Here is a 24,276-nt window from a genome sequence, read left to right on the forward strand (position 1 = left end):
GTACTGTAGTCTTAATTCTTTTGTTTTTAAGCAGCCCCGTAGCAGGTATAGTGAGTGGGCTTCCCTGGCGGCTCAGACGGTAAAGTGTCTGTCTGCAGTGTTCGATCCCTGGGTCGGGAAGATCCCCTGGAGAAGGAAATGATAACCCACTCTAGTACTCTTGCCTGGAAAATCCCATGGACTGAGGAACCTGGTAGGCTACAGTCCATGGGGTCGCAAAGAGTCGGACACGACTGAGCAACTTTACTTTTACTTTACTATAGCAGGTATATGAGTAACCGTGACCTTGTTAACTTGTAGTTGTCTGCCTTTTTGGAGACATGGTGGTCAGCACTAATTAGTATCTGTAACTTCAATGAACAACTTCCTCTATACGTAGATCAGATCAGATCAGTCGCTCAGTCGTGTCCGACTCTTTGCGACCCCATGAATCGCAGCACGCCAGGCCTCCCTGTCCATCACCAACTCCCAGAGTTCACTCAGACTCACGTCCATCGAGTCAGTGATGCCATCCAGCCATCTCATCTTCTGTCGTCCCCTTCTCCTCCTGCCCCCAATCCCTCCCAGCATCAGAGTCTTTTCCAATGAGTCAACTCTTCACATGAGGTGGCCAAAGTACTGGAGTTTCAGCTTTAGCATCATTCCTTCCAAAGAAATCCCAGGGCTGATCTCCTTCAGAATGGACTGGTTGGATCTCCTTGCAGGCCAAGGGACTCTCAAGAGTCTTCTCCAACACCACAGTTCAAAAGCATCAATTCTTCGGTGCTCAGCCTTCTTCACAATCCAACTCTCACATCCATACATGACCACAGGAAAAACCATAGCCTTGACTAGACGAACCTTTGTTGGCAAAGTAATGTCTCTGCTTTTGAATATGCTATCTAGGTTGGACATAACTTTCCTTCCAAGGAGTAAGCGTCTTTTAATTTCATGGCTGCAGTCACCATCTGTGGTGATTTTGACCTAGAAAAGAGATGCTTTACTTTAGGAATCTCATTTTGAATATAAGTGTTTCAAATATAACTCATTCCCTCTTGTTAAAAAAATTTTTTTTACCTTGTCTGACAATGTAGTTCACAAGAAAATGTTGGTTAAGAATCTTTTCTACCACTTAGAGAAATTCCTGAAATTCATGTTTTATCTGATATTGAAAATACTTCCTGAAAGGTACTCTCTTTCCTCAAGAAGACTTTCTGCTTTTAAATTTTTTATGTTAGTGATATAATAATGCTCAAGCATTAAAACTATATCTACATTCTGCACTTTGAATTCTCTTAAAATTAACTGTATGGAACTTAAGCAGTTTAGAAGAGGATTTTTTTTTTCTTTCAATAGTCCAAAAGATAGAAATCTGTAGATGAGGTTGTGCACCTTTAAATTTATTACATGTTAAAATTACATTTCTTGGATTGTAGCTTGTGAGTTTCAAATTGGTGGTTCTCCGCACTCTATGGTTAGTCTGAACATTCATTTTCTTTTCTAATTTATATTTTAAAAATTTCCTTTATTCTTGCATTGTAGTTGTGTAATGCACCTTGTATGTCTAGTCAGGGATTTTATTCTTTATTGTGTCAGGTGTTTTACAAGGTATTTCTTAATTAAAAATTCAGCAGAGGAAAATCAGAATGGCTTTGAGAGTAGAGCCACCATATAACCATAAATGTGCTAGTAAAATCTTTTAAAATAAAACACTTCAGTGCTTTTCTTCTTTCCAAAGAACACATTTGGTATATGCTACAAAGCAATCTACTTTTTTTCCATTCTATTTATTTCAAAACTTGAGTATTTTCAGAACTCGTCATAAAACCTATGTCTATTGGCATAACTCACTTTAAATCCAGACTCATACTTTCAATTATTTCTGTCTGTGCACTTTTTCCATATGCCACCTGTATGTGGGTCCAGGTATTTGATTATGTTATATGGATTGAGGGATACTAGAAATGTCATTTCCTTCCCCCCCAAATTCCCACCACTCTTCTAGTATCTTAGACCTAGTGTTATTCATTAAGTACTTATTACATCTTCTATAATTATATATTTTATTCTTTATCATTTTTAATTGTATCAATATAATTAGTAATTTAGTCCCTTATACTAATCTTTATTCCCTCCCAGAACATGGGTTATCATTGTGTGCAAATTTTCAAATCAGTAAACATCTTAGTAATTGATTTTTCGGGTCATCAGGAAGCATGCTGCTGCTGCTGCTGCTAAGTCGCTTCAGTCATGTCCGACTCTGTGCGACCCCATAGACAGCAGCCTACCAGGCTCCCCTGTCCCTGGGATTCTCCAGGCAAGAACACTGGAGTGGGTTGCCATTTCCTTCTCCATAGGAAGCATGAGCACAGTATAATTCAGGGAACTGGGAAGTTCCAAAACAGGGGGAAAGTCCAAAACAGAGAGGTGAGAGCTTGGAAGACACTTCAGTGTTTCACCTGCCTAGTAACTACCCCTCTGTTTATCTGTAGATAACATTCTTTACTTTAAGCCAGAATCATGAGACCAACAATGAAGCTCCCCTATGCCAGTCCCTGAATTGTAGTGTCAAGATAGGGCTAACTGAAGTTATGACATTTAGACACTTTTGAGAGTGAAAGGGGTACTATATAGATTTATACAAGAATGCAGACAGACATAGAGGGTATCCAGGCAGACTGGGGTCTGTGTTCAGTCTATCCTCAAAACTGAACATTCTGGTTCCCAGACATCATCTCAAATTTCTGAAATTACCAGTAAAATTTGTATTTTAACAAACATTCCAGTTAACTCTTATCCAACTGAAGTTTTAGATGCAATAGCTCTAATGAATTGCTTGGGAAACTAAGTTCTTATTATTTGACAAGATGTAGCTTAACTACCAGAGAAGGCAATGGCACCCCACTCCAGTACTCTTGCCTGGAAAATCCCATGGATGGAGGAGCTTGGTAGGCTGCAGTCCATGGGGTCACTAAGAGTCGGACCACTACTTTTTATTCATTATTGGAGATTTATATTGGGACATTTATGCTATTAATTGGTTCAAAAATGCTCATTAACAGCAACAGAATTTACCTTATATCATTATCTGGTGTTGAGATGATTAATCAATGATTAACTTATTTTTAGACTCTAGATAGTATTGACAGCTCACACTGAACATTGCTATTATGTATGGATAGATGAACTCATTTAAATTTTTATTATGTTTTATAAGAAAAGTAACTCTTAAAATCAGGATTTGAATAGACTTTGACACTAGAATCATTCTAGAGGAGTATAGGACCATAAAATCAGAATTTAGCAGCATACATACATCAGTGAATTAACTGACCCACATTCCTATAAATTTTCATATTCATAAATATTCTATTTTCCAGCTCTTAATAACTGTAAGAGTTCAAAATTATTGATTTCTTTTAAAAATAAAAACCATAAAGAAATTATCCTTTGGATCAGACAAAACTCCTAAGTTTTCCTTTTTGGAAAAGGAGAAACTTCAGGTTTTATCATTAGTGTAGATGTATTAATTGAGAATTTCAGTTACTGAATATTTGATTCCAAGAATTTTGAGATAAAATATTTTTACCACAGGTGATGAAAAACTATTGAAACACAAAATTATTAGATAATGCCAAAACTCTATATTTGGGGTGTTTGAAAAAACATAAATATGACAAAGATGAAATTAGTTGTCTCTGAAAGTAGAAATCAAAGTATAAAATTATTTTATTTTAAATCATAATTAAGATTTTTTGCTCATGTAAGATGTGTATAAAAAACTGAAACTTCCCCCTCTATAACTAATTTCTCAATATAAGCATTTTTCTGTTCCTTAAAGATAGGAACACTGCTCAGCCTGTGCAGTAGCAAAAGTAAAGGCTTTATAGGGTGACACCATTCTATAGGTAACAGTTTTTCCCAAAGAGCCAATTTTGGTCTTGAGCATTATGAATACAATGTGGCTGCAGTGAGCTGAGAGTAACAGCCATTTATGAAACATTCACTCGCCTTAAAGTACTATCCTAGGCACTTAATATATCATAATTCATGCAACCACCATATTATTATTAATCTTCTATGAATGTTATCAAAGTGGAAACTGAGATGGAGAGGTTAGATTATTTTCCTTAAGTCACACAGCTAGTAAGTTGAAGACTAGGAATAAGGAGAGAGGAATTTCTGATGTTGAAGCCTGTGACCTTCTCTCTGCATTCTAGTGATGATTGGCATTTAGAAGTTGCAAATACCTCACAGAGAATTGATGGTTGAAATTAATGTCTGAATAAGGTTTATTTAATATAAAAATAATGATGAAGAGAGTGAATTGTGTTAGAAGTTGAAGAGAGTTAAATTCGTTATCCAACAAAATGCTAGTACACTCAGTATTATACAAATACTAAAGTTGTCTTCAAATTTAACTAATGACAATCATGGTTGGAAGGAATTACTTCTGGGTGCTTTTCCATTAAAGAAAATGCTGCACTGCATATGGACAATGATTATTATTATATACAAAAGAAACATAATGTGTCTTTGAAAGTTCATAAAGATACGAATTTGTGAAGATAGAATGAAAAGATACGAATGAGTTGTTAAACTCATGGAATTGTACTTACACATTAAGCCACCGGATGTCGCTGATTATTATTATACACAAAAGAAACATAATGTGTCTTTGAAAGTTCATAAAGATACGAATTTGTGAAAATAGAATGAAAAGATACGAATGAGTTGTTAAACTCATGGAATTGTACTTACACATTAAGCCACCGGATGTCGCTGTCTTCCACAAAAATGGCTTTTCATAACAGACTCAATCCTGTTTCTCAAGGACGAGGAAGGAGCTACATTTCAGAGATCTCAGCCATTTCGATAAAATTGAATGTAAGATATGGAATAGGAAAATTCGGAGCGTGTGGGTGTGTTCTAGATGACCCAGTTATTGATTTGTAAAACAGAAGAAGGGTATGATGTTGGTCTACAGACCCAGCGGTCTGAGCACCCGGCGCCTGCTTCTCTCCTTTCTGTTTGTTGCAGCCTGGGACGCTGGGAGCGGCCAGGTCCACTACTCGGTCCTGGAGGAGGCTAAACACGGCACTTTCGTGGGTCGCATCGCTCAGGACCTGGGGCTGGAGCTGGCGGAGCTCGTGCCCCGCCTTTTCCAGATTGCATCCAAAGGCCGCGGGGACCTTCTGGAGGTAAATCTGCAGAATGGCATTTTGTTTGTGAATTCTCGGATCGACCGGGAGGAGCTGTGCGGGCGGAAAGCGGAGTGCAGCATCCACCTGGAGGTGATCGTGGAACGGCCGCTCCAGGTATTCCATGTGGAGGTGGAGGTGAAGGACATTAACGACAACCGGCCGGTTTTCTCCACCTCAGAACAAAAGCTCTCAATTCTGGAATCTCAACCGCTTGACTCTCGATTTCCTCTAGAAGGCGCATCTGATGCGGATATTGGAGAGAACGCAATGCTTACTTACGGACTCAGTTCAAATGAGTTTTTCACTCTTGATATTATAAACAAAAAGGACAAAGGCAAATTACCAGTGCTTGTTTTAAGCAAACTGCTGGATCGTGAAGAAAACCCTCAGCTTCGGTTGTTATTAACGGCAACTGATGGAGGCAAACCTGAACTTACCGGATCTGTTACTCTGCAGATCCTGGTGTTAGATGCTAATGACAATGCACCTGTATTTGACCAAACCGTGTACGAAGTTAAGATGTATGAAAATTCAGCGAACCAAACATTAGTCATTTGGCTAAATGCTTCTGATGCGGATGAAGGGATAAACAAGGAAGTAATATATTCATTTAGCTCTTTGGTTCCACCCACCATAAGAAGGAAATTTTTAATTAATGAAAGAACGGGAGAAGTAAGAATCAATGATGCCATTGACTTCGAAGATAGTAACACTTACGAAATTCATGTAGATGTTACAGATAAAGGAAACTTACCCATGGTTGGTCACTGCACCATCCTAGTGGAAATCCTGGATGAAAATGATAATTCACCTGAGGTGGTTTTCACTTCTTTGGCTCTCCCGGTGCGAGAGGATGCTCAGGTAGGTACTGTCATATCCCTGATCAGCGTGTCCGACCGTGACTCCGGCGCCAACGGGCAGGTGACCTGCTCACTAACACCTGAAAGCCCCTTCAAACTAGTGTCCACCTTCAAGAATTACTATTCACTCGTGTTGGACAGCGTCTTGGATCACGAGAGTGTGGCGAACTATGAGGTGGTGGTGACTGCGAGAGATGGGGGCTCGCCTTCATTGTCGGCCACGGCCAGTGTGTCCGTGGAGGTGGCCGACATGAACGACAATGCGCCCACCTTCGCGCAGCCCGAGTACACAGTGTTCATAAAGGAGAACAACCCGCCCGGCTGCCACATCTTCACCGTGTCGGCGCGAGACGCGGACGCTCAGGAGAACGCGCTGGTGTACTACTCGCTGGTGGAGCGACGGGTGGGAGAGCGCGCGTTGTCGAGCTACGTGTCGGTGCACGCAGAGAGCGGCAAGGTGTACGCGCTGCAGCCGCTGGACCACGAGGAGCTGGAGCTGCTGCAGTTCCAGGTGAGCGCGCGCGATGCGGGCGTGCCGCCCCTGGGCAGCAACGTGACGCTGCAGGTGTTCGTGCTGGACGAGAACGACAACGCGCCAGCGCTGCTGCCACCCGGGCCAGGTGGAGGACCCAGCGCGGTGAGCCAAGTGGTATCCAGGTCCGTGGGCGCGGGCCACGTGGTGGCGAAGGTGCGCGCGATGGACGTGGATTCGGGCTACAACGCGTGGCTGTCGTACGAGCTGCAGCCGGTGGGGGGTGGCGCACGCAGCCCGTTCCGCGTGGGGCTGTACACCGGCGAGATCAGCACCACGCGCGCCCTGGACGAGGCGGACGCGCCGCGCCAGCACCTGCTGGTGCTGGTGAAGGACCACGGCGAGCCGGCGCTGACGGCCACGGCCACCGTGCTGCTGTCGCTGGAGGACAGCGGCCAGGCGCCCAAGGCCTCTTCGCGGGCGTTGTCTAGTGCAGCTGGCGCAGAGACGGCGTTAGTGGATGTGAACGTGTACCTGATCATCGCCATCTGCGCGGTGTCCAGCCTGTTGGTGCTCACGCTGCTGCTGTACACGGCGCTGCGGTGCTCGGCGCCGCCCAGTGAGGGCGCGTGCGGGCCGGTGAAGCCCAGGCTGGTGTGCTCCAGCGCGGTGGGGAGCTGGTCTTACTGTCAGCAGAAGCGGCAGAAGGTGTGCTCTGGGGAGGGGCCGCCCAAGACCGACCTCATCGCCTTCAGTCCCAGTCTTCCGCAGTGTCCGAAACCAGAGGTGGAAGTGGAAGAACAGTCTATTGGAGGCGACCACTCTATCAAGGTGGGTTATTGCTTTTTATTTTCATGCTTTGCTGCGTGAATATTTTATTTTACCCCGTTTCCCCGCCTCAAATATATTTCTTGGAGTATCTTTATCTTTTGTCTAAAGAACATATATTTCTATAAAATATCTCAAAGATTTCTTGTAATGTTTTATAATATTGGTTTTTTTCTAAAAATTCACTTTATATTTTCTTTACAGTGCCCTCTGCATCACCTTTTGATTGATACTTCAATTTTTAGTAAATGCCATGTATACTAAATTCATTTATATTTTCCAGTACAAATATTTGGTGTATGTTGCAGGTTTTAATGTTTTTTTCCCAAAACCAGTATATTTTAATGTTACAAATATTTGTAAGAAAAGTACTTTATTATTAAATCTAAAATTTGAAATAACTCTATTGCATTAACAAAAAGACTGCTATGATTAATTCCCTCTGTGATAAAAATGTGGGTTTTGTTCCTTAAATAAAGAATATGTGTAGTGCAACATAACTTTTAATACATACTTGAACTTCAATGTTTACACCTTGGAGTATGTAGACTGGGAGATAGTTCATAAATATGTCCTAATAAATGGAATTAAGTGTTTTGGACTCAAAATATTTTTCATTTTTATTTTTTTACTGATTTTAAATTTTTATGTGACAATATCTTCCAGTGGCTCTGTTATTAAGATAAATGTATTTTTTATTTTTTTAAATATTTGGTTGTACTGAGTCTTTGTTGTTGTGTAGACTTTTCTCTAGTTGAGGTGATTAGGGCTTTCCCTCTAATTGCTGTGCATGGGTTTCTTATTGCAGTGACTTACCTTTGCAAAGCACAGGCTTTTGGGCTCATGGGCTTCAGTAGTAATTGCCACTTCAGGGCTCTGGAGCACAGGCTCAGTAGTTGTGGTGCATGGGCTTTGTTGCTTGGCAGCATGTGGAATCTTCCTAGGCCAGGGATGGAACCCATATCTTCTATATTAGCAGGCAGATTCCTTACCACTGAACCACCAGGAAAGCCCAACATAAATATTTTTAACAACTTTGTGGACAGTTTCTTTCATTCAATTCAGAAGGACTGACATTTTAGAATGAAGTCATATAAATTTCCTGAGTCAAGGATTACTCTCATCCCCTCCCTCTGGGAGCCACCCAGCTTGAGGGAGGGATCTTAATTTCTCCAGGAGGGATGGAACCAGGGCCTGCTGCAGAGGGAGCACTGAATCCTAACCTTTGTACCACTAGGGAAATCCCCAAGGATTGCTTTTGACATTCTTGCCAAAAAAGGAGTTAGTCCATTTGTTTTGAAACTATAACATCTTATTTTTATAACTCTGTTTAACATGCTCTGTATTAGATGGCATTAAAATGAGGCAAATTATTAGTATTCCTGGCTCTCAATGGCTTAGCATTTGTGATAGCCTGTTTCAAGATGAGTGAAGAACCCACAGGTTTATTAATATACTGTAGTAATTTAGCTATATGATAACCTTGGTATATGGGAGCTTTAAAAGCTATCTTTCATATGTTCTTAATCAATGAAGCAACTCTTTAAGCCAAAAGTGGAACAGATCTTCAGCATGGAGTCATTCCCATAGGAACTGGAGTCTTTATATCCGCAAACATGCAGAGGTTTGTTTCCTTGTCATATCTCTTTCTGAATTTAGTCACACCTATATGCTAAAATTTTCCTGCTGTCTTCTAGGTAAATATGTTGGTCTTGAATTTATGGTTTCCACAATTAATAAAAGAGAAGTAATTAGAATGAAAAATCTTTGGCATAGATTTATAATTATTGACTCACTATTTTATAGTGTTCAGAATAAATATTGTAGCTCACTTTTACATGAAATGTGAGATTTCTTTGGATAACCACTTATAATTTTTTTAAGGAGAGAAATGGGATTTTCCAAATGACTGTCCTCTTCCTGGAAAGATTTCAAATATTGGATAGTTGGCTCCTTATCAATCTTGAGAATGATTAAAACATTTTTTTCTAAAACAACACTGCTAAGCTTTATTGCAATCGATGAATAATTGTTATGCAAATTTAATTGTTTTTTAAAAATTTGAGATAAAAGAGGAAAACAAAATTGACTTATTACATGATATTTAGAATGCTCCTTACACCCTATTCTCCTTAAGCCAACTTTGGAATAAAATGGGTATGAACAAAGTGACAAATACAATTTGGATTTCTGATCAGTATGGTTTTAGGGGAGATTAGAAAGATTATTTTTACAGATAACAGTGGATATAACACAAATTTAAGTTGTCCTTCAGGATGGAAATGTCGACATTCACCCTGGGCAGATTTAGTAATTAAAAAAAACTTTTAAATGAGACAAAGATAGCATGTTTCATATTTCCAGGAGTCAGTATTTGGTGAATTCATTAACATCAGAGCAAATAAGTTTTTGGACAACTTAGAAGAAGTTGCATATTAGCATTGATTCCAAACATCATCATGTTGAGAAGGTAGCAGACAGTTGGCATTTTGAGTTATCTTGTACACAACTGGACTAAATGTTTAGAGTAATTTAACACAGTATAAAGTTTAAGCAGTAGAAAATTATAGTGTTAGCAATTAAATCAACTTAGTAAGAGGACATTCAAAATTATCAAGTTCTGAAAGTCTTTAAAAAACCGTATCACTAGTAACTCACAAACACGGATTTTTTTTCACGTTCATATACATAATAGTGCAGTAGTATGTTCTCTTAGATGTCTATATAAAAAATAGAACTCTTCTTGGAATTCTAATTTCTAAATCCAAACCACCTTTAAAGAGTTAGTGGTTACACACAAGGAATGAAAGAATTAAAAGCTGACAAAAACAGACTAATATGAAGGAATCAAGGAAGAAGCCAAGTAAGTGAAAGAAATGGTATGAACGCCAAACGCACTTCCACTTTGACCCACAGGGTGTCGTTGTTCTCCAAGGAGAGGATTGTTTTAACGGAAAAAAGTAGATTATTCCCGGAACAGAAAGACCCGTCACTGTTCCGGTGCTTTAAAGACTATACACACACCCATATTGTTAAGATTAGTTGGGATATCAGGACTAAGACTCAAAAGAAAGATCTCTAAAGGACTACATATTTCTACTCAGAAAATGTTATTTACTAACCAGGAGCGATGTTAGCTTCAGGATCTGGTGGCCGGCGAGCCCGGCGCCTCCTGCTCTCACTTCTGCTTCTCGCAGCCTGGGAAACTGGGAGCAATCATGTCCACTACTCAGTCCCTGAGGAGGCCAAACACGGCACCTTCGTGGGCCGCATCGCCCAGGACCTCGGGCTGGAGCTGGCGGAACTGGTTCCCCGCCTGTTCCGGGTGGCATCCAAAGGCCGCGGGGACCTTCTGGAGGTAAATCTGCAGAATGGCATTTTGTTTGTGAATTCTCGGATCGACCGGGAGGAGCTGTGCGGGCGGAGCGCGGGGTGCAGCATCCACCTGGAGGTGATCGTGGACCGGCCGCTGCAGGTGTTCCATGTGGAGGTGGAGGTGAAGGACATTAACGACAACCCGCCTGTGTTCCCAGCGACACACAGAAATCTCTTTATTTCCGAAGCTAGGGCTCTTGAGTCTCACTTTTCACTAGAGGGCGCCTCCGACGCAGATATCGGGGAGAACGCTCTGTTGACTTACAGACTGACCCCCAGCGAGTATTTCTCTCTGGAAGTACCGAGCAACGATGAGCAGGAAAAATCGCTCGAACTAGTACTAAAAAAACGTTTAGACAGAGAAGTCGCTTCAGAGGTTCTCTTGGTGCTCAAAGCAACGGATGGGGGCAAACCTGAACTGACAGGCACTGTAAAGATAAACATCACAGTGCTGGATGCAAATGACAACGCCCCAGTTTTTGACAAAGCAGTTCATCGTATAAAATTACTGGAAAATGCAAGAAATGGCACACTGATTATTAGACTTAACGCCTCCGATTTGGACGAGGGTTCAAACGGCCACATTCTTTATTCCTTTGTAACTGATGTTTCCTCTAATACAGAAGCCTCTTTTCGCATAGATTCAAACAGCGGAGAAATAAGAGTAAATGGAAAAATAGATTTCGAAGAAACTAAATTATGGAAACTTCAAATAGAAGCAGTTGACAAGGGAAATCCTCCAATGTTTGGTCACTGCACAGTCTTGATAGAAGTCTTGGACATCAATGATAATGCTCCGGAGTTACTAGTGACGTCACTACTGCTTTCTATTCCAGAGGATGCTCCACTAGGGACCGTCACCACTCTAATCACTGTAACCGACCGTGACGTAGGTAGCAATGCCCAGGTGACTTGCTCACTAACACCCCATGTCCCCTTCAAACTGGTGTCCACCTTCAAGAATTACTATTCGCTAGTGCTGGACAGTTCCCTGGACAGAGAGAAAGTGTCAGAATATGCTCTAACACTGATCGCGAAGGACGGGGGCTCGCCTTCCTTGTCCGCCACGGCCAGCGTGTCCGTGGAGGTGGCTGACGTGAACGACAACGCGCCCGCGTTCGCGCAGCCCGAGTACACGGTGTTCGTGAAGGAGAACAACCCGCCCGGCTGCCACATCTTCACCGTGTCGGCGCGAGATGCGGACGCTCAGGAGAACGCACTGGTGTACTACTCGCTGGTGGAGCGGCGGGTGGGCGAGAGAGCTCTGTCGAGCTACGTGTCGGTGCACGCAGAGAGCGGCAAGGTGTACGCGCTGCAGCCGCTGGACCACGAGGAGCTGGAGCTCCTGCAGTTCCAGGTGAGCGCGCGAGACGCGGGCATGCCGCCCTTGGGCAGCAACGTGACGCTGCAGGTGTTCGTGCTGGACGAGAACGACAACGCGCCTGCGCTGTTGCCGCCCGGGCCGGGCGGAGGACCCAGCGCGGTGAGCCAGGTGGTGTCGAGGTCCGTGGACGCGGGCCACGTGGTGGCAAAGGTGCGCGCGGTGGACGCGGACTCGGGCTACAACGCGTGGCTGTCGTACGAGCTGCAGCCGGCGGCAGGCGGCTCGCGCAGCCCGTTCCGCGTGGGGTTGTACACCGGCGAGATCAGCACGACGCGCGCCCTGGACGAGGCGGACGCGCCGCGCCAGCGCCTGCTGGTGCTGGTGAAGGACCACGGCCAGCCGGCGCTGACGGCCACGGCCACCGTGCTGCTGTCGCTGGAAGACAGCGGCCAGGCGCCCAAGGCCTCTTCGCGGGCGTTGTCTGGTGCAGCTGGCGCAGAGACGGCGTTAGTGGATGTGAACGTGTACCTGATCATCGGCATCTGCGCGGTGTCCAGCCTGTTGGTGCTCACGCTGCTGCTGTACACGGCGCTGCGGTGCTCGGCGCCGCCCAGTGAAGGCGTGTGCGGGCCGGTGAAGCCCAGGCTGGTGTGCTCCAGCGCGGTGGGGAGCTGGTCTTACTCGCAGGAGAGGCGACAGAGGGTGTGCTCTGGGGAGGGGCCGCCTAAGACCGACCTCATCGCCTTCAGTCCTAGTGTTCCCCCAGGTTTGAATTCTGGAGATATTGGAGACCAACAGGAGTTTTGCGAGAATGTAAGTACAGTAATTCTGGGATGTATCATGCCTATTAATGTCAATCACGTAGTAGTTCACCAACAAATTACTACAAGTCCATTGCTTGAAATATTTGTTGCCTTTTTCTTGTGATGGTTTATTCTAAAGCACAATGGAAGTCCAGTCATTTTTATTTCTTTTCACCACAATCTCCTTAAACACACTTGAGAATATTATTTAGTTGTTGGAAATAATAATAGCACTAATGAAGTAGACTGTTACAGCTTCCTGTAAACGAGCAAGGCTAAGTCAGCCAAGAAGGAAAGTATCACTGATGGAAATGGAGCATGTGGGTGAGGCTCAAATATTCTACTTCTCAATTTTGCAGCAAGTTCATTCTTCCTGTTCATTTTTTATTCTATATTATTTGGTGCCCTCCACTAATGTTTGTGCCTTCAAATTTTCCATAATAAAGCATAGTTCCATAATTTGATTAATATGAGTTTAAACATGGTAGAATTCTTACCTTTCTATAAATTTGTGTATTACTGTCAGGCATGGGCTGTTAAGGTGGCCTAATTTTAGAAATAATTTCATTTCTTTATAATCAATAGCATGCTTCTTTCATAAAGTAGGTAGAATTTTAGCCTTTCTTTTGGGTATGATTTTAGTTTTTTGCCTTTAATCCCTTCATGATTTAAACTCCTTTTCTTCATAGTCTTCAAATGCTTGAGATATACAAACTAAATTTTTTTCTAATATAATGATGGGTTTGCTAATTGCCCAGTAGCTTGCTGCTCTCCTCCACATTTGCTGATTTTTATTTCGAAGATTTATTTGAGCATTTATTATACTTCTATTTCTTGCATTCATGGTACCTATAATGAGGCTGTGGGAAAATTCATACTCCTTTGTGCTTTGAGTTTCAAAAATGTCTTCTCGTATATGCAGAACTGTGATACTTCTGTCCATGTTCGCCAAGCGGCTTGGACTTCAAAATAACATTGCTTTAAATAACTTAAGCCTAATAATCATGGAATATCTATAAAGGCACTTCCACTTGACAATGGTGCTGTTGACAACATTTCAAAATTTAACATTGTGTACTTAAATTTTTTTTAATATTCTGTACTTTAGATACGTTTGATACAAATTTCTTTTTGCTCCAATGCTATATTCATGTGAATGGTTTTCCCCAAAGAGGTCACAGAAAACTTGAAATTAGAGCTGTAAGGGTGTGAATCAAATAATGTGGAAGTTGATTTTGTTCTTTTTGGCTCAATTGTGCAAACTAGAGATTCTTTAATTGTATGGTATGGAGAAATAAATTATATATGATATACTTACATGTAAGTGGAGAACCACATTATAGATAGGGTAAAGTTAATAGAAATTCTGAGATAGCTATTTTCTACCCAGAAAGTAGGATGATTTCCATAAAGATGAACATTAGGAAATCTTCAGAAAAGGAAAAGTCATATCTTGGTTTATGGCACTGGAATCTTCTTCATCCACAGCTACAGACTACAAGAGTCAAGGATACAACATTGGTCACTAACTATAATCAACCACCACTATTTGAGATATTTCTACTTGTAAGATATCGTATAAAGGGCTTAAATAATAATTTTATTTAAATCTTATAGCAGCTTGTAAAGTAGATTCAACTATCCAAGTTCTAAAGATTAGATAAGAGATGGTGAGATGCTTGTCTGTCTTGTCCACTGCCATCCAGTTAATATATGATGGAGATGATATTCAAATGCACATCTCTTAAAGAGCCATTCTTTTATTAACTGTACAACTTTTTAGAGTAAATCTTTCATCTAATGTTCAGTTGCGCAGTTGTGTCTGACTCTGTGCAACCCCATGGACAGCAGCACACCAGGCTTCCCTGTCCTTCACAGTCTCCGGGAGTCTGCTTAAACTCATGTCCATTGAATTGGTGATGCCATCCAACCATAGCTCTGGCTAGAAAAATCAAGCACAAGCTGTATACATGTTAATTCTCCTGTTTTACTTAGGAAAAAACCTCCATGATTATCTTCATGATTATAGTATAGTGAAGTCGCTCAGTCGTGTCTGACTCTTTGTGACCCCGTGGACTGTAGCCTACCAGGCTTCTCCATCCATGGGATTCTCCAGGCAAGAATACTGGAGTGGGTTACCATTTCCTTCTCCAGGGGATCTTCCCGACCCAGGGATCCAACCCGGGTCTCCTGCATTGGAGGCAGACTCTTTAACCTCTGAGCCACCAGGGAATAATACCATAACTGAGGTAGGAATTAAGATTTTTTTTTTATGTTGCTAAGTGATTCTTTTCTCAGAATGTTCATGGTCATCATTATCATTTGTCTTACTCAATGCCATATTGAGATAGGAGAATTACATTATTAATAATTAAGGGTTGTCCGATAAGTGCTGTTGATCACTTGTTTGGAAGTGATATAAATAAGCAAAATCATTTACTATATAAGGAAAAGCAGAAGACTGTGCTCTGCTACAGTCTTGCAGAACACCAAACCCAAATTTTATATATATATATATATATAATATATATATATATATATATACACACACACACACATACACACACACACATACACACACACACGTACTTATCCTTTTTACACTAATACAATAATAATTATGTTTTGACACATATAAGTGGTAATATGATTATTTCTTGGATCCTAAATACCAGTGAAGGATCAGTAAGTGTTTCCAAAATTGTATACTTCAGTAATAGCTTTAAAGGTGTATATTTCCCATAAAAATCTTTGAACATGTGTGGGTCTGTCTTTCTTCTTCAGTCTTACTGTTGCCTTGGAGACTGTGCCAATTGAACAAATAATCTGTGATCAAATAACTGTATATTTCAATGAGTCATGATAGCACAGAGTGAACATCACTGCTTATGTTCTGTAGTTTTGTAGATTCAATGCTGAATGGTACTTCTAATCCATTAATTTTGAAAAACCTACTGGTTTCCAAGAGTGGCTTCAAGATTTATTTTTGGTTCTATGTTTTCAATAAATAGTAGTACTAGATCTATTATGGAATATTAGTGGATGATGAGGACTGGCAGAACATACTTGACTAGCAGGACATACAGCTGGAATTTAAGACTAACCATATTGATTTTGAAAAGGTCAGGGTCAAAGTTCCTTAGTCTTTTCAGTCAATCTTACAAAATCAATGTTAACTATATAGATGCGATCACTTGGCACCAGCCTATTACCAGATCTCAGGCCCATCCCCAAAGATGAGTTCAAAGATATAATAATCTATTCTGTAGGAGCTAGTTGAGATGATGAAATCTGAAGTATCACAGACAAAATGCAAAAGATGTGACATTGGTTCATACAATATATCCAACTCTTTTATGACTTGGTATTCTTCCAGTGTCACTTAATATACTTGTGTAACATCTGGTTTGAATTTAGACATGTAATATAATCTCTCAGATAAACTTTCTTATATTTATTTCTCTACCTTTAAAAACTTCACATTGCATGTAACATCTCAATCTCAAGTTTCCTTAGGGAAGTGGTTGGAAGTCCGTTGCTTCTTTCTTCGCCAAATCTGACAGGCTTCAAATATCATGTTAGATCTACTGTTCTCTAGCCTAATGGTATACTTTGAAAATAGGCCTGTTTGACTGGTTGTTTTCTATTAATAGATGCATAACAGAATTCAGTGTCACAAATGGTCATCAGTCTGTTTTGTTAGTTTTTTAAGAAGGAATTTTAAATTTACTTTAAAGACAGTTCTAGCAGAATAATAATGTTGGGAAAAGAACAAATTTGAAATAAATGAAACAAGATTTGAAATTAGCAATAGAACATATGTGTGTATTCAAGATAAAAGAAAATGTTAACAGTACAAATACTAGCAATTTTTTCACTGTAGTATTTTTAGATTGGATATGAACCATCAAAACTGTACAACAAAATACTCAAGCTAGAGTGATATTTATCCTGAATCACTTTCTTCTCTCAGCTTTTACTGTACCCTTTTTTCCTTCCTCAAATCTCAAAGTAATATGAAACAATAAAGGACAAGTAACTAAATTACAACTTCAGGCAATGAAAATTCATCAGTTCCAATTTTCTAGTTGATATTTTATGAAATTGAATTTCCATTAACACTAAGGTCATTTAGCTTTTGGTTAAATCGAGTATTTTCTATTTTCTTTAGCACAATATTAGGCACTTAGAGGCAAAGTGTTTAAAAATAATTTCCCTTATTTTAGATAAACTTACAATCTCAAACCCAGAATTTTTTAAAAGAAGAAATTGGTCAGCTATTTTCATTACTATATCTTGATAAATATATAAAAGCCAATGTTGTTGAGTGGAAATACCAATATGGCACAGAAGTTTTCATGGCAATTTTTATCTCATTGAATGGTAAAAAAGTTCAGTATGAAAGAAGTAGTCTTTCATATACTGACATCATTACATAAAGTAACAAAGTAATCATTTTAATAACCTGTTATTATATTGTTAGCAATGCAGCTTACATGAGAAATCATATATGCCAAATATAAATTTTATTTACATCAATAGACTTTTCTCTTGTGAATTCCATGTCTTAAATCACCAAATTTGAACTATATTTTTGTTTTTCTTGTTGTTCTTTACTGGATATAAAGTTTCTTGTAACAGGAACACAATTAAATGTAAATAACAATAAAGAATTAGAACTAATGAAAAATATATATAGAAAGCAAGTACACATAGTGCATATAGATAAAAATACAATATGTAGGCCTAAAGACTAAAGAATTGTTATTAAAGCTTCAAATTTGTCTTAGAGTTTCCTAGCAGCTGAAGTAACAAGGGAGACTAGAAGTAAAACAATTTTTATGAGGAAATGCGTGACTCTTTTTTCATAAGGCTACCTATAGAATTGATCTCTCTCTCTCTCTCTCTCTCTCTCTCTCTCTCTCTCTCTCTCTCTCTCGGTGCGTGTATACGTGTAGATAAGTAAAAGCACTCTAAATCAAACATAGGAACAAACATTTTGGTTTGACGTTAATCAAGGAAAAAAACGCCATTTTCCATATACCATCAATTTCAATATGACTTAAAATCTGAATGTTCCGCAAATAAGCACTTTGGAAATACGATTTGGGGGACAAAATAGCTTGAAACACATGAACTTATTTTTTTCTCTTCAAGTAAAATTCTGTGGTGTTGGATGTAGGGTACAATACTCACAATTTCAGGCACAAGGTGTCGCTCTTTACTTGGAGGAAGTAGTTGATTCAAGGGTTAGTCTGAGCTGCTAGAAACTCCCCATTTAAAGACTCTGTCATGCCGGATGCTACCGTTAAACGATCCTTTGAAACTTCTCAAAGATTCAGCAAGATATTTAACCCGGAACTGGAGTCTATGGTACTGTAAGTGTAAAGTATCGTATTTTGGAAGTCAGTATATGAGATGTCCGCGACTCAAAGAAGTGGATTGGGCAATGGGCGACTGCTGCTGTCGCTTCTGCTCCTCGCAGCTTGGGAGGCAGGGAGCGGCCAGGTCCACTACTCCGTCCCTGAAGAAGCCAAACACGGCACCTTCGTGGGTCGCATCGCCCAGGACCTGGGACTGGAGCTGGAGGAGCTGGTGCCCCGCCTGTTCCGGGTGGCGTCCAAAGGCCGCGGGGACCTTCTGGAGGTAAATCTGCAGAATGGCATTTTGTTTGTGAATTCTCGGATCGACCGGGAGGAGCTGTGCGGACGGAACGCGGAGTGCAGCATCCACCTGGAGGTGATCGTGGACCGGCCGCTGCAGGTGTTCCATGTGGAGGTGGAGGTGAAGGACATTAACGACAACCCGCCCGTGTTCTCTCTCAGAGAACAAAAGCTGCTGATTTATGAATCTAAACAACCTGACTCTCGTTTTCCTCTAGAGGGAGCTTCTGATGCGGATATAGGAGAGAATGCTCAATTGACCTACAGACTAAGTAAAAATGATTACTTTTCTTTAGAATTACCAATAAATAGTAAGCCGACTAAAAAACTGTCACTAACGTTAAAGAAGTCTCTAGACAGAGAGAAAACTCCGGAATTTAATTTACTACTGACGGCTGCAGATGGAGGGAAACCCGAGCTCACTGGCACTGTTCAACTCTTCATCCGCGTCTTGGATATTAATGATAACGATCCGGAATTTGAACAATCAGAATACAAGGTGAGATTGATGGAAAACGCAGCTAAAGAAACTCTTGTGATACAGTTAAATGCCACAGATCAAGATGAAGGAGTCAATGGGGAGGTAACATACTCCTTAATGTCAATTAAGCCCAATGGAAAACCTTTATTTACACTAGATGAAAATAACGGAGAAGTGAAGGTCAATGGAACTTTAGACTATGAAGAAAACAAGTTTTATGAAATTGAAGTACAGGCCACAGATAAGGGAAATCCCCCAATGGCAGGTCACTGTACAGTCTGGGTTGAAATCTTAGATGCCAATGATAACTCCCCTGAAATCACTGTCACTTCCCTGTCTCTACCAGTACGAGAGGACACTCAGCCAAGCACTGTCATTGCGCTGATCAGTGTATCTGATCGAGACTCCGGTGCCAATGGACAGGTAATCTGCTTTCTAACGCCCAACGTCCCCTTCAAGATCGTGTCCACGTTCAAGAACTATTATTCACTAGTGCTGGACGGCACCCTGGACCGTGAGAACGTGTCTGTCTATAAGTTGGTGGTGACAGCGCGGGACGGGGGCTCGCCTTCGCTGTCCGCCACCGCCAGCATGTCCGTGGAGGTGGCCGACGTGAACGACAACGCGCCCGCGTTCGCGCAGCCCGAATACACGGTGTTCGTGAAGGAGAACAACCCGCCCGGCTGCCACATCTTCACGGTCTCCGCGCGGGACGCGGACGCTCAGGAGAACGCTCTGGTGTCCTACTCGCTGGTGGAGCGGTGGTTGGGCGAGCGCGCGCTGTCGAGCTATGTGTCGGTGCACGCGGAGAGCGGCAAGGTGTACGCGCTGCAGCCGCTGGACCACGAGGAGCTGGAGCTCCTGCAGTTCCAGGTGAGCGCGCGCGATGCGGGAGTGCCGCCCCTGGGCAGCAACGTGACGCTGCAGGTGTTCGTGCTGGACGAGAACGACAACGCGCCTGCGCTGCTGCCGCCTGGGCCGGGCGGAGGACCCAGCGCGGTGAGCCAGGTGGTGTCGAGGTCCGTGGACGCGGGCCACGTGGTGGCCAAGGTGCGCGCGGTGGACGCGGATTCGGGCTACAACGCGTGGCTGTCGTACGAGCTGCAGCCGGCGGCGGGTAGCGCGAGCAGCCCGTTCCGCGTGGGGCTGTACACTGGCGAGATCAGCACCACTCGCGCCCTGGACGAGGCGGACGCGCCGCGCCAGCGCTTGCTGGTGCTGGTGAAGGACCACGGCGAGCCGGCGCTGACGGCCACGGCCACCGTGGTGCTATCGCTGGAGGACAGCGGCCAGGCGCCCAAGGCCTCTTCGCGGGCGTTGTCTGGTGCAGCTGGCGCAGAGACGGCGTTAGTGGATGTGAACGTGTACCTGATCATCGCCATCTGCGCGGTGTCCAGCCTGTTGGTGCTCACGCTGCTGCTGTACACGGCGCTGCGGTGCTCGGCGCCGCCCAGCGAGGGCGCGTGCGGGCCCGTGAAGCCCAGGCTGGTGTGCTCCAGCGCGGTGGGGAGCTGGTCTTACTCGCAGGAGAGGCGGCAGAGGGTGTGCTCTGGGGAGGGGCCGCCCAAGACCGACCTCATGGCCTTCAGCCCCAGCCTATCTCCTGGTCTGGATAGAGAAGTCGGAGAAGAAAGGCAGGAGGCAGGATCAAACCATTCTGGTCTGGTGAGTTCTATAAATCCTTTCCCTCTTCTTGAAGTTTATGTTAATTGTTGAAAAAAAATCCAGTTTATTTCATGGATGTCTTATACTTCGAGTATCTTTTAAAGAACGTTTGTTAGCAAAATGCCAAATGATACACATATCCAGTTTAATCATATAAAGTATTAGGCTTTATAGCCAGTAAATATCGTATTTCTCTTGTTTTGTTAGAACATGTTTAAAAAAAAAAAAGATTCAAGAATGACGTTTTTATCATCACTTTGTTAGAAATAATTTCTTACTTTCAACTCATCTACCCAAATTACTTAGTCATCTCTAATCCTAATTATTTAGATAATCACTATGGATTTTTAAAATTTTAGTCATCCTCTTTGCTTTTTTAAACAAGCTTTAGGTTTGAGATATTCACATTATTAGATCAATGACTCTTGTCACTTCAGGCTTGTATCAAAAATTTAACACTGTTAATTAGTTCTGAAAGGATTTTCTTTTCTTTTTCTTTTTTTTTTTGGTTTTGAACATTCAGTTCAGTTCAGTTCAGTCGCTCAGTTGTGTCCGACTCTCTGCGACCCCATGAATTGCAGCGCGCCAGGCCTCCCTGTCCATCACCAACTCCTGGAGTTCACCCAAACTCATGTCCATCGATTCGGTGATGCCATCCAACCATCTCATTCTCTGTCCTCCCCTTCTCCTCCTGCCTCCAATCCCTCCCAGCATCAGAGTCTTTTCCAATGAGTCAACTCTTCACATGAGATGGCCAAAGTACTGGAGTTTCAGCTTTAGCATCGGTCCTTCCAAAGAACACCCAGGACTGATCTTTAGAACGGACTGGTTGGATCTCCTTGCAGTCCAAGGGACTCTCAAGAGTCTTCTCCAACACCACAGTTCAAAAGCATCAATTCTTCAGCACTAAGCTTTCTTCACAGTCCAACTCTCACATCCATACATGACTATTGGAAAAACCATAGCCTCCACTAGATGCAACTTTGTTGGCAAAGTAATATCTCTGCTTTTTAATATGCTATCTAGGTTGGTCATAACTTTCCTTCCAAGGAGTAAGCATCTTTTAATTTCATGGCTGCAATCACCATCTGCAGTGATTTTGGAGCCCCCAAATATAAAGTCTGACACTGTTTCCACTGTTTCCCCATCTCTTTCCCATGAAGTGATGGGACCGGATGCCATGATCTTAGTTTTCTGAATGTTGAGCTTTAAGCCAACTTTTTCACTCTCCACTTTCACTTTATCAAGAGGATTTTTAGTTCCTCTTCACTTTCTGCCATAAGGGTGGTGTCATCTGCATATCTGAGGTTATTGATATTTCTCCCAGCAATCTTGATTCCAGCTTGTGCTTCTTCCAGCCCCATGTTTCTCATGATTGACTCTGCATATAAGTTAAATAAGCAGGGTGACAATATACAGCCTTGACGTACTCCTTTTCTTATTTGGAACCAGTCTGTTGTTCCATGTCCAGTTCTAACTGTTGCTTCCTGACCTGCGTATAGGTTTCTCAAGAGGCATGTCAGGTGGTCTGGTATTCCCATCTCTTTCTGAATTTTCCACAGTTTATTGTGATAAACAATATTATTTTGGCATAGTCAATAAAGCAGAAATAGATGTTTTTCTGGAACTCTCTTGCTTTTTCCATAATCCAGCAGATGTTGGCAATTTGATCTCTGGTTCCTCTGCCTTTTCTAAATCGAGCTTGAACATCTGGAAGTTCATGGTTCACGTATTGCTGAAGCCTGGCTTGGAGAATTTTGAGCATTACTTTACTAGCGTGTGAGATAAATGCAATTGTGTGGTAGTTTGAGCATTCTTTGGCTTTCATCATACATCTATTGTCCATTAAATAATCCTCAGTCTTAACTCTAACAATAAGATAAAACCTGTTTTCATATTATTTGTGGTAAAAGAATGCAGTCTTTTGTCCTAGTGTGCTTATTTCATTGAAATAATATAACTAAAATTTCTGTCCATTTTTAATTTTGTAATTTTGTTCTCTGAAATGGGGAGAGACTTATCTACTATGTACTGAAACAAAGCTCCCAGGTTTATGCTGCCAGAGTAACTAGGGAAATAAGGTTATTAACATTCCTCAATCAAGTCATTCAACTTGCTAAAGGCATGCATATAGGCCTATAACATCTGCAACATATGCTGCTGCTGCTAAGTCACTTCAGTCGTGTCCGACTCTGTGCGACCCCATAGACGGCAGCCCACCAGGCTTCCCTGTCCCTGGGATTCTCCAGGCAAGAACACTGGAGTGTGTTGCCATTTCCTTCTACAATGCATAAAAGTAAAAAGTGAAAGTGAAGTTGCTCAGTCGTGTCAGACTCTTAGCGACCCCATGGACTGCAGCCTACCAGGCTCCTCTATCCATGGATTTTCCAAGCAAGAGTACTGGAGTGGGGTGCCATTGCCTTCTATGCTAGTTGGCATTATTTCCTAAGTTTCTGGATTTATCTAGACAGAAAAAGTTAATTCTATCAAAGTGAAGCCTATTGACATTTATCAATTTCTTTCATTTTAAATTTCCTATCCTTAGGTGCTTTATTGTTGGCATTTGTAAAAGTTTCTTTCCATGTAGTATACCCATGTATATACATGCCCATGTACCACATCTGAAGATTCTAGCAAAAATAATTTGCCTCTAGGTCATCCTACTAATTCAGTGGTTCTTAGCCACATGTAGGATGGTGGAATTGCTGACCTCTTTTGAGAAGCTGATGAAAGTCATTCTCCCTTTAAAATTACACAGCAACCCACTTGGCATAATAGTCAAGGACTTCATGCTGAAGCTCATCCTTGGGCCTCTGTTTATGAAACATTGTATCTCAAGATTAATTGTCTAAAAACATTCTTTATTCAAAATTAGTCAATAAGATTAAAATATAAAATATTTCAGGCTCAAAAGTAATTAATCATATCATTTATGAAAGTTTGTAAATATAAATAAATGTGAATGTTAGGTAGGGCATGTATTATTACCCATTTCCAAACTAACTTCTTGGAATGACTCAACATCATTTTAATTTAATATAAAACATATTGGAATGTTTTAAGTACAGGTTAAAGGTTTGAAAATTGTTACTATTGCATAATATATAAGTAATCAATACACATTTAAGATAATTCCAAGTTATGTGGATGAATTTCTACAAATTTAGTGTCTTTTATACTTATTTTAAATTTCAGGATTATATTCTAGAATGCAAAATTGTTATTTCACTCTATTTTGTAGTTTGATTGTTTAAGTATTGAGCTAACTTTGGATTTTTATATCTGTTTAATCATTTAGTTATGTCTAACAGTGAGTGAGAATGCATTGGGTCTCCTGAATACATTACAGTAAGGTTCCTTGTGAATTATGGTACATTGACATTTTTGAAAATGGAAGATATAAAATGAATAAGCTTGATGGTGATAGACAGTTTGAATAGTCCCATAGCATCAAAATTCAAATATGTGCTTCATTAATTCAGAGTGAGTGTGGTAGTTGATTTAAGTTATTTTATACTTGTAGAATCATTCTTGGTTATTATTTTCTGGCTCTTTAAAAGTTTCACTTCTCAGTTTCCTTTATTATGCGTTAAAAGAAAGGTGAGAAATTATTGGTTTAAAG

At 41.5% G+C, this 24,276-nt stretch overlaps 3 protein-coding genes across 4 annotated transcripts in view; all 3 read left to right on the plus strand.

Annotated features, from left to right (window-relative positions):
* The first annotated feature begins 4,647 nt into the window (after nt 1–4,647).
* Nucleotides 4,648–7,917, plus strand: LOC129633762 (protocadherin alpha-10-like). Its single transcript, XM_055555684.1, has 2 exons — nt 4,648–7,346; nt 7,548–7,917. The coding sequence occupies exons 1-2, from the start codon at nt 4,950–4,952 to the stop codon at nt 7,605–7,607; spliced, it is 2,457 nt and encodes an 818-aa protein (XP_055411659.1). The 5' UTR covers nt 4,648–4,949; the 3' UTR covers nt 7,608–7,917.
* Nucleotides 7,918–10,105: 2,188 nt separating this feature from the next.
* Nucleotides 10,106–12,969, plus strand: LOC129629944 (protocadherin alpha-10-like). Its single transcript, XM_055550203.1, has one exon. It carries the CDS (start codon nt 10,474–10,476, stop codon nt 12,967–12,969), a length of 2,496 nt encoding a protein of 831 aa, XP_055406178.1. The 5' UTR covers nt 10,106–10,473.
* Nucleotides 12,970–18,092: 5,123 nt separating this feature from the next.
* LOC129633768 (protocadherin alpha-C2) overlaps nt 18,093–24,276 on the plus strand; it is a 128,872-nt gene continuing 122,688 nt past the window's right edge. For both annotated transcript variants that reach the window (XM_055555707.1, XM_055555714.1), the window contains exon 1: nt 18,093–20,654. In XM_055555707.1, coding sequence (XP_055411682.1) covers nt 18,264–20,654 — 2,391 coding nt within the window. In that variant the 5' untranslated portion in view covers nt 18,093–18,263. The remainder of the gene's footprint in view (nt 20,655–24,276) is intronic.

Source organism: Bubalus kerabau, chromosome 1 (genome assembly GCF_029407905.1).
Source record: "Bubalus kerabau isolate K-KA32 ecotype Philippines breed swamp buffalo chromosome 1, PCC_UOA_SB_1v2, whole genome shotgun sequence".
NCBI classification, from domain to species: Eukaryota; Metazoa; Chordata; class Mammalia; order Artiodactyla; family Bovidae; genus Bubalus; species Bubalus kerabau.

What these genes read in the sequence shown, in the direction of transcription:
- LOC129629944 (XM_055550203.1), top strand. Translation starts at nt 10,474, where the DNA reads ATGTTAGCTTCAGGATCTGGTGGCCGGCGAGCCCGGCGCCTCCTGCTC.
- LOC129633762 (XM_055555684.1), top strand. Translation starts at nt 4,950, where the DNA reads ATGATGTTGGTCTACAGACCCAGCGGTCTGAGCACCCGGCGCCTGCTT. An exon ending in GAGGCGACCACTCTATCAAG is followed by an intron (nt 7,347 to 7,547) that starts GTGGGTTATTGC and finishes TTTTCTTTACAG; the next exon opens with TGCCCTCTGCATCACCTTTT.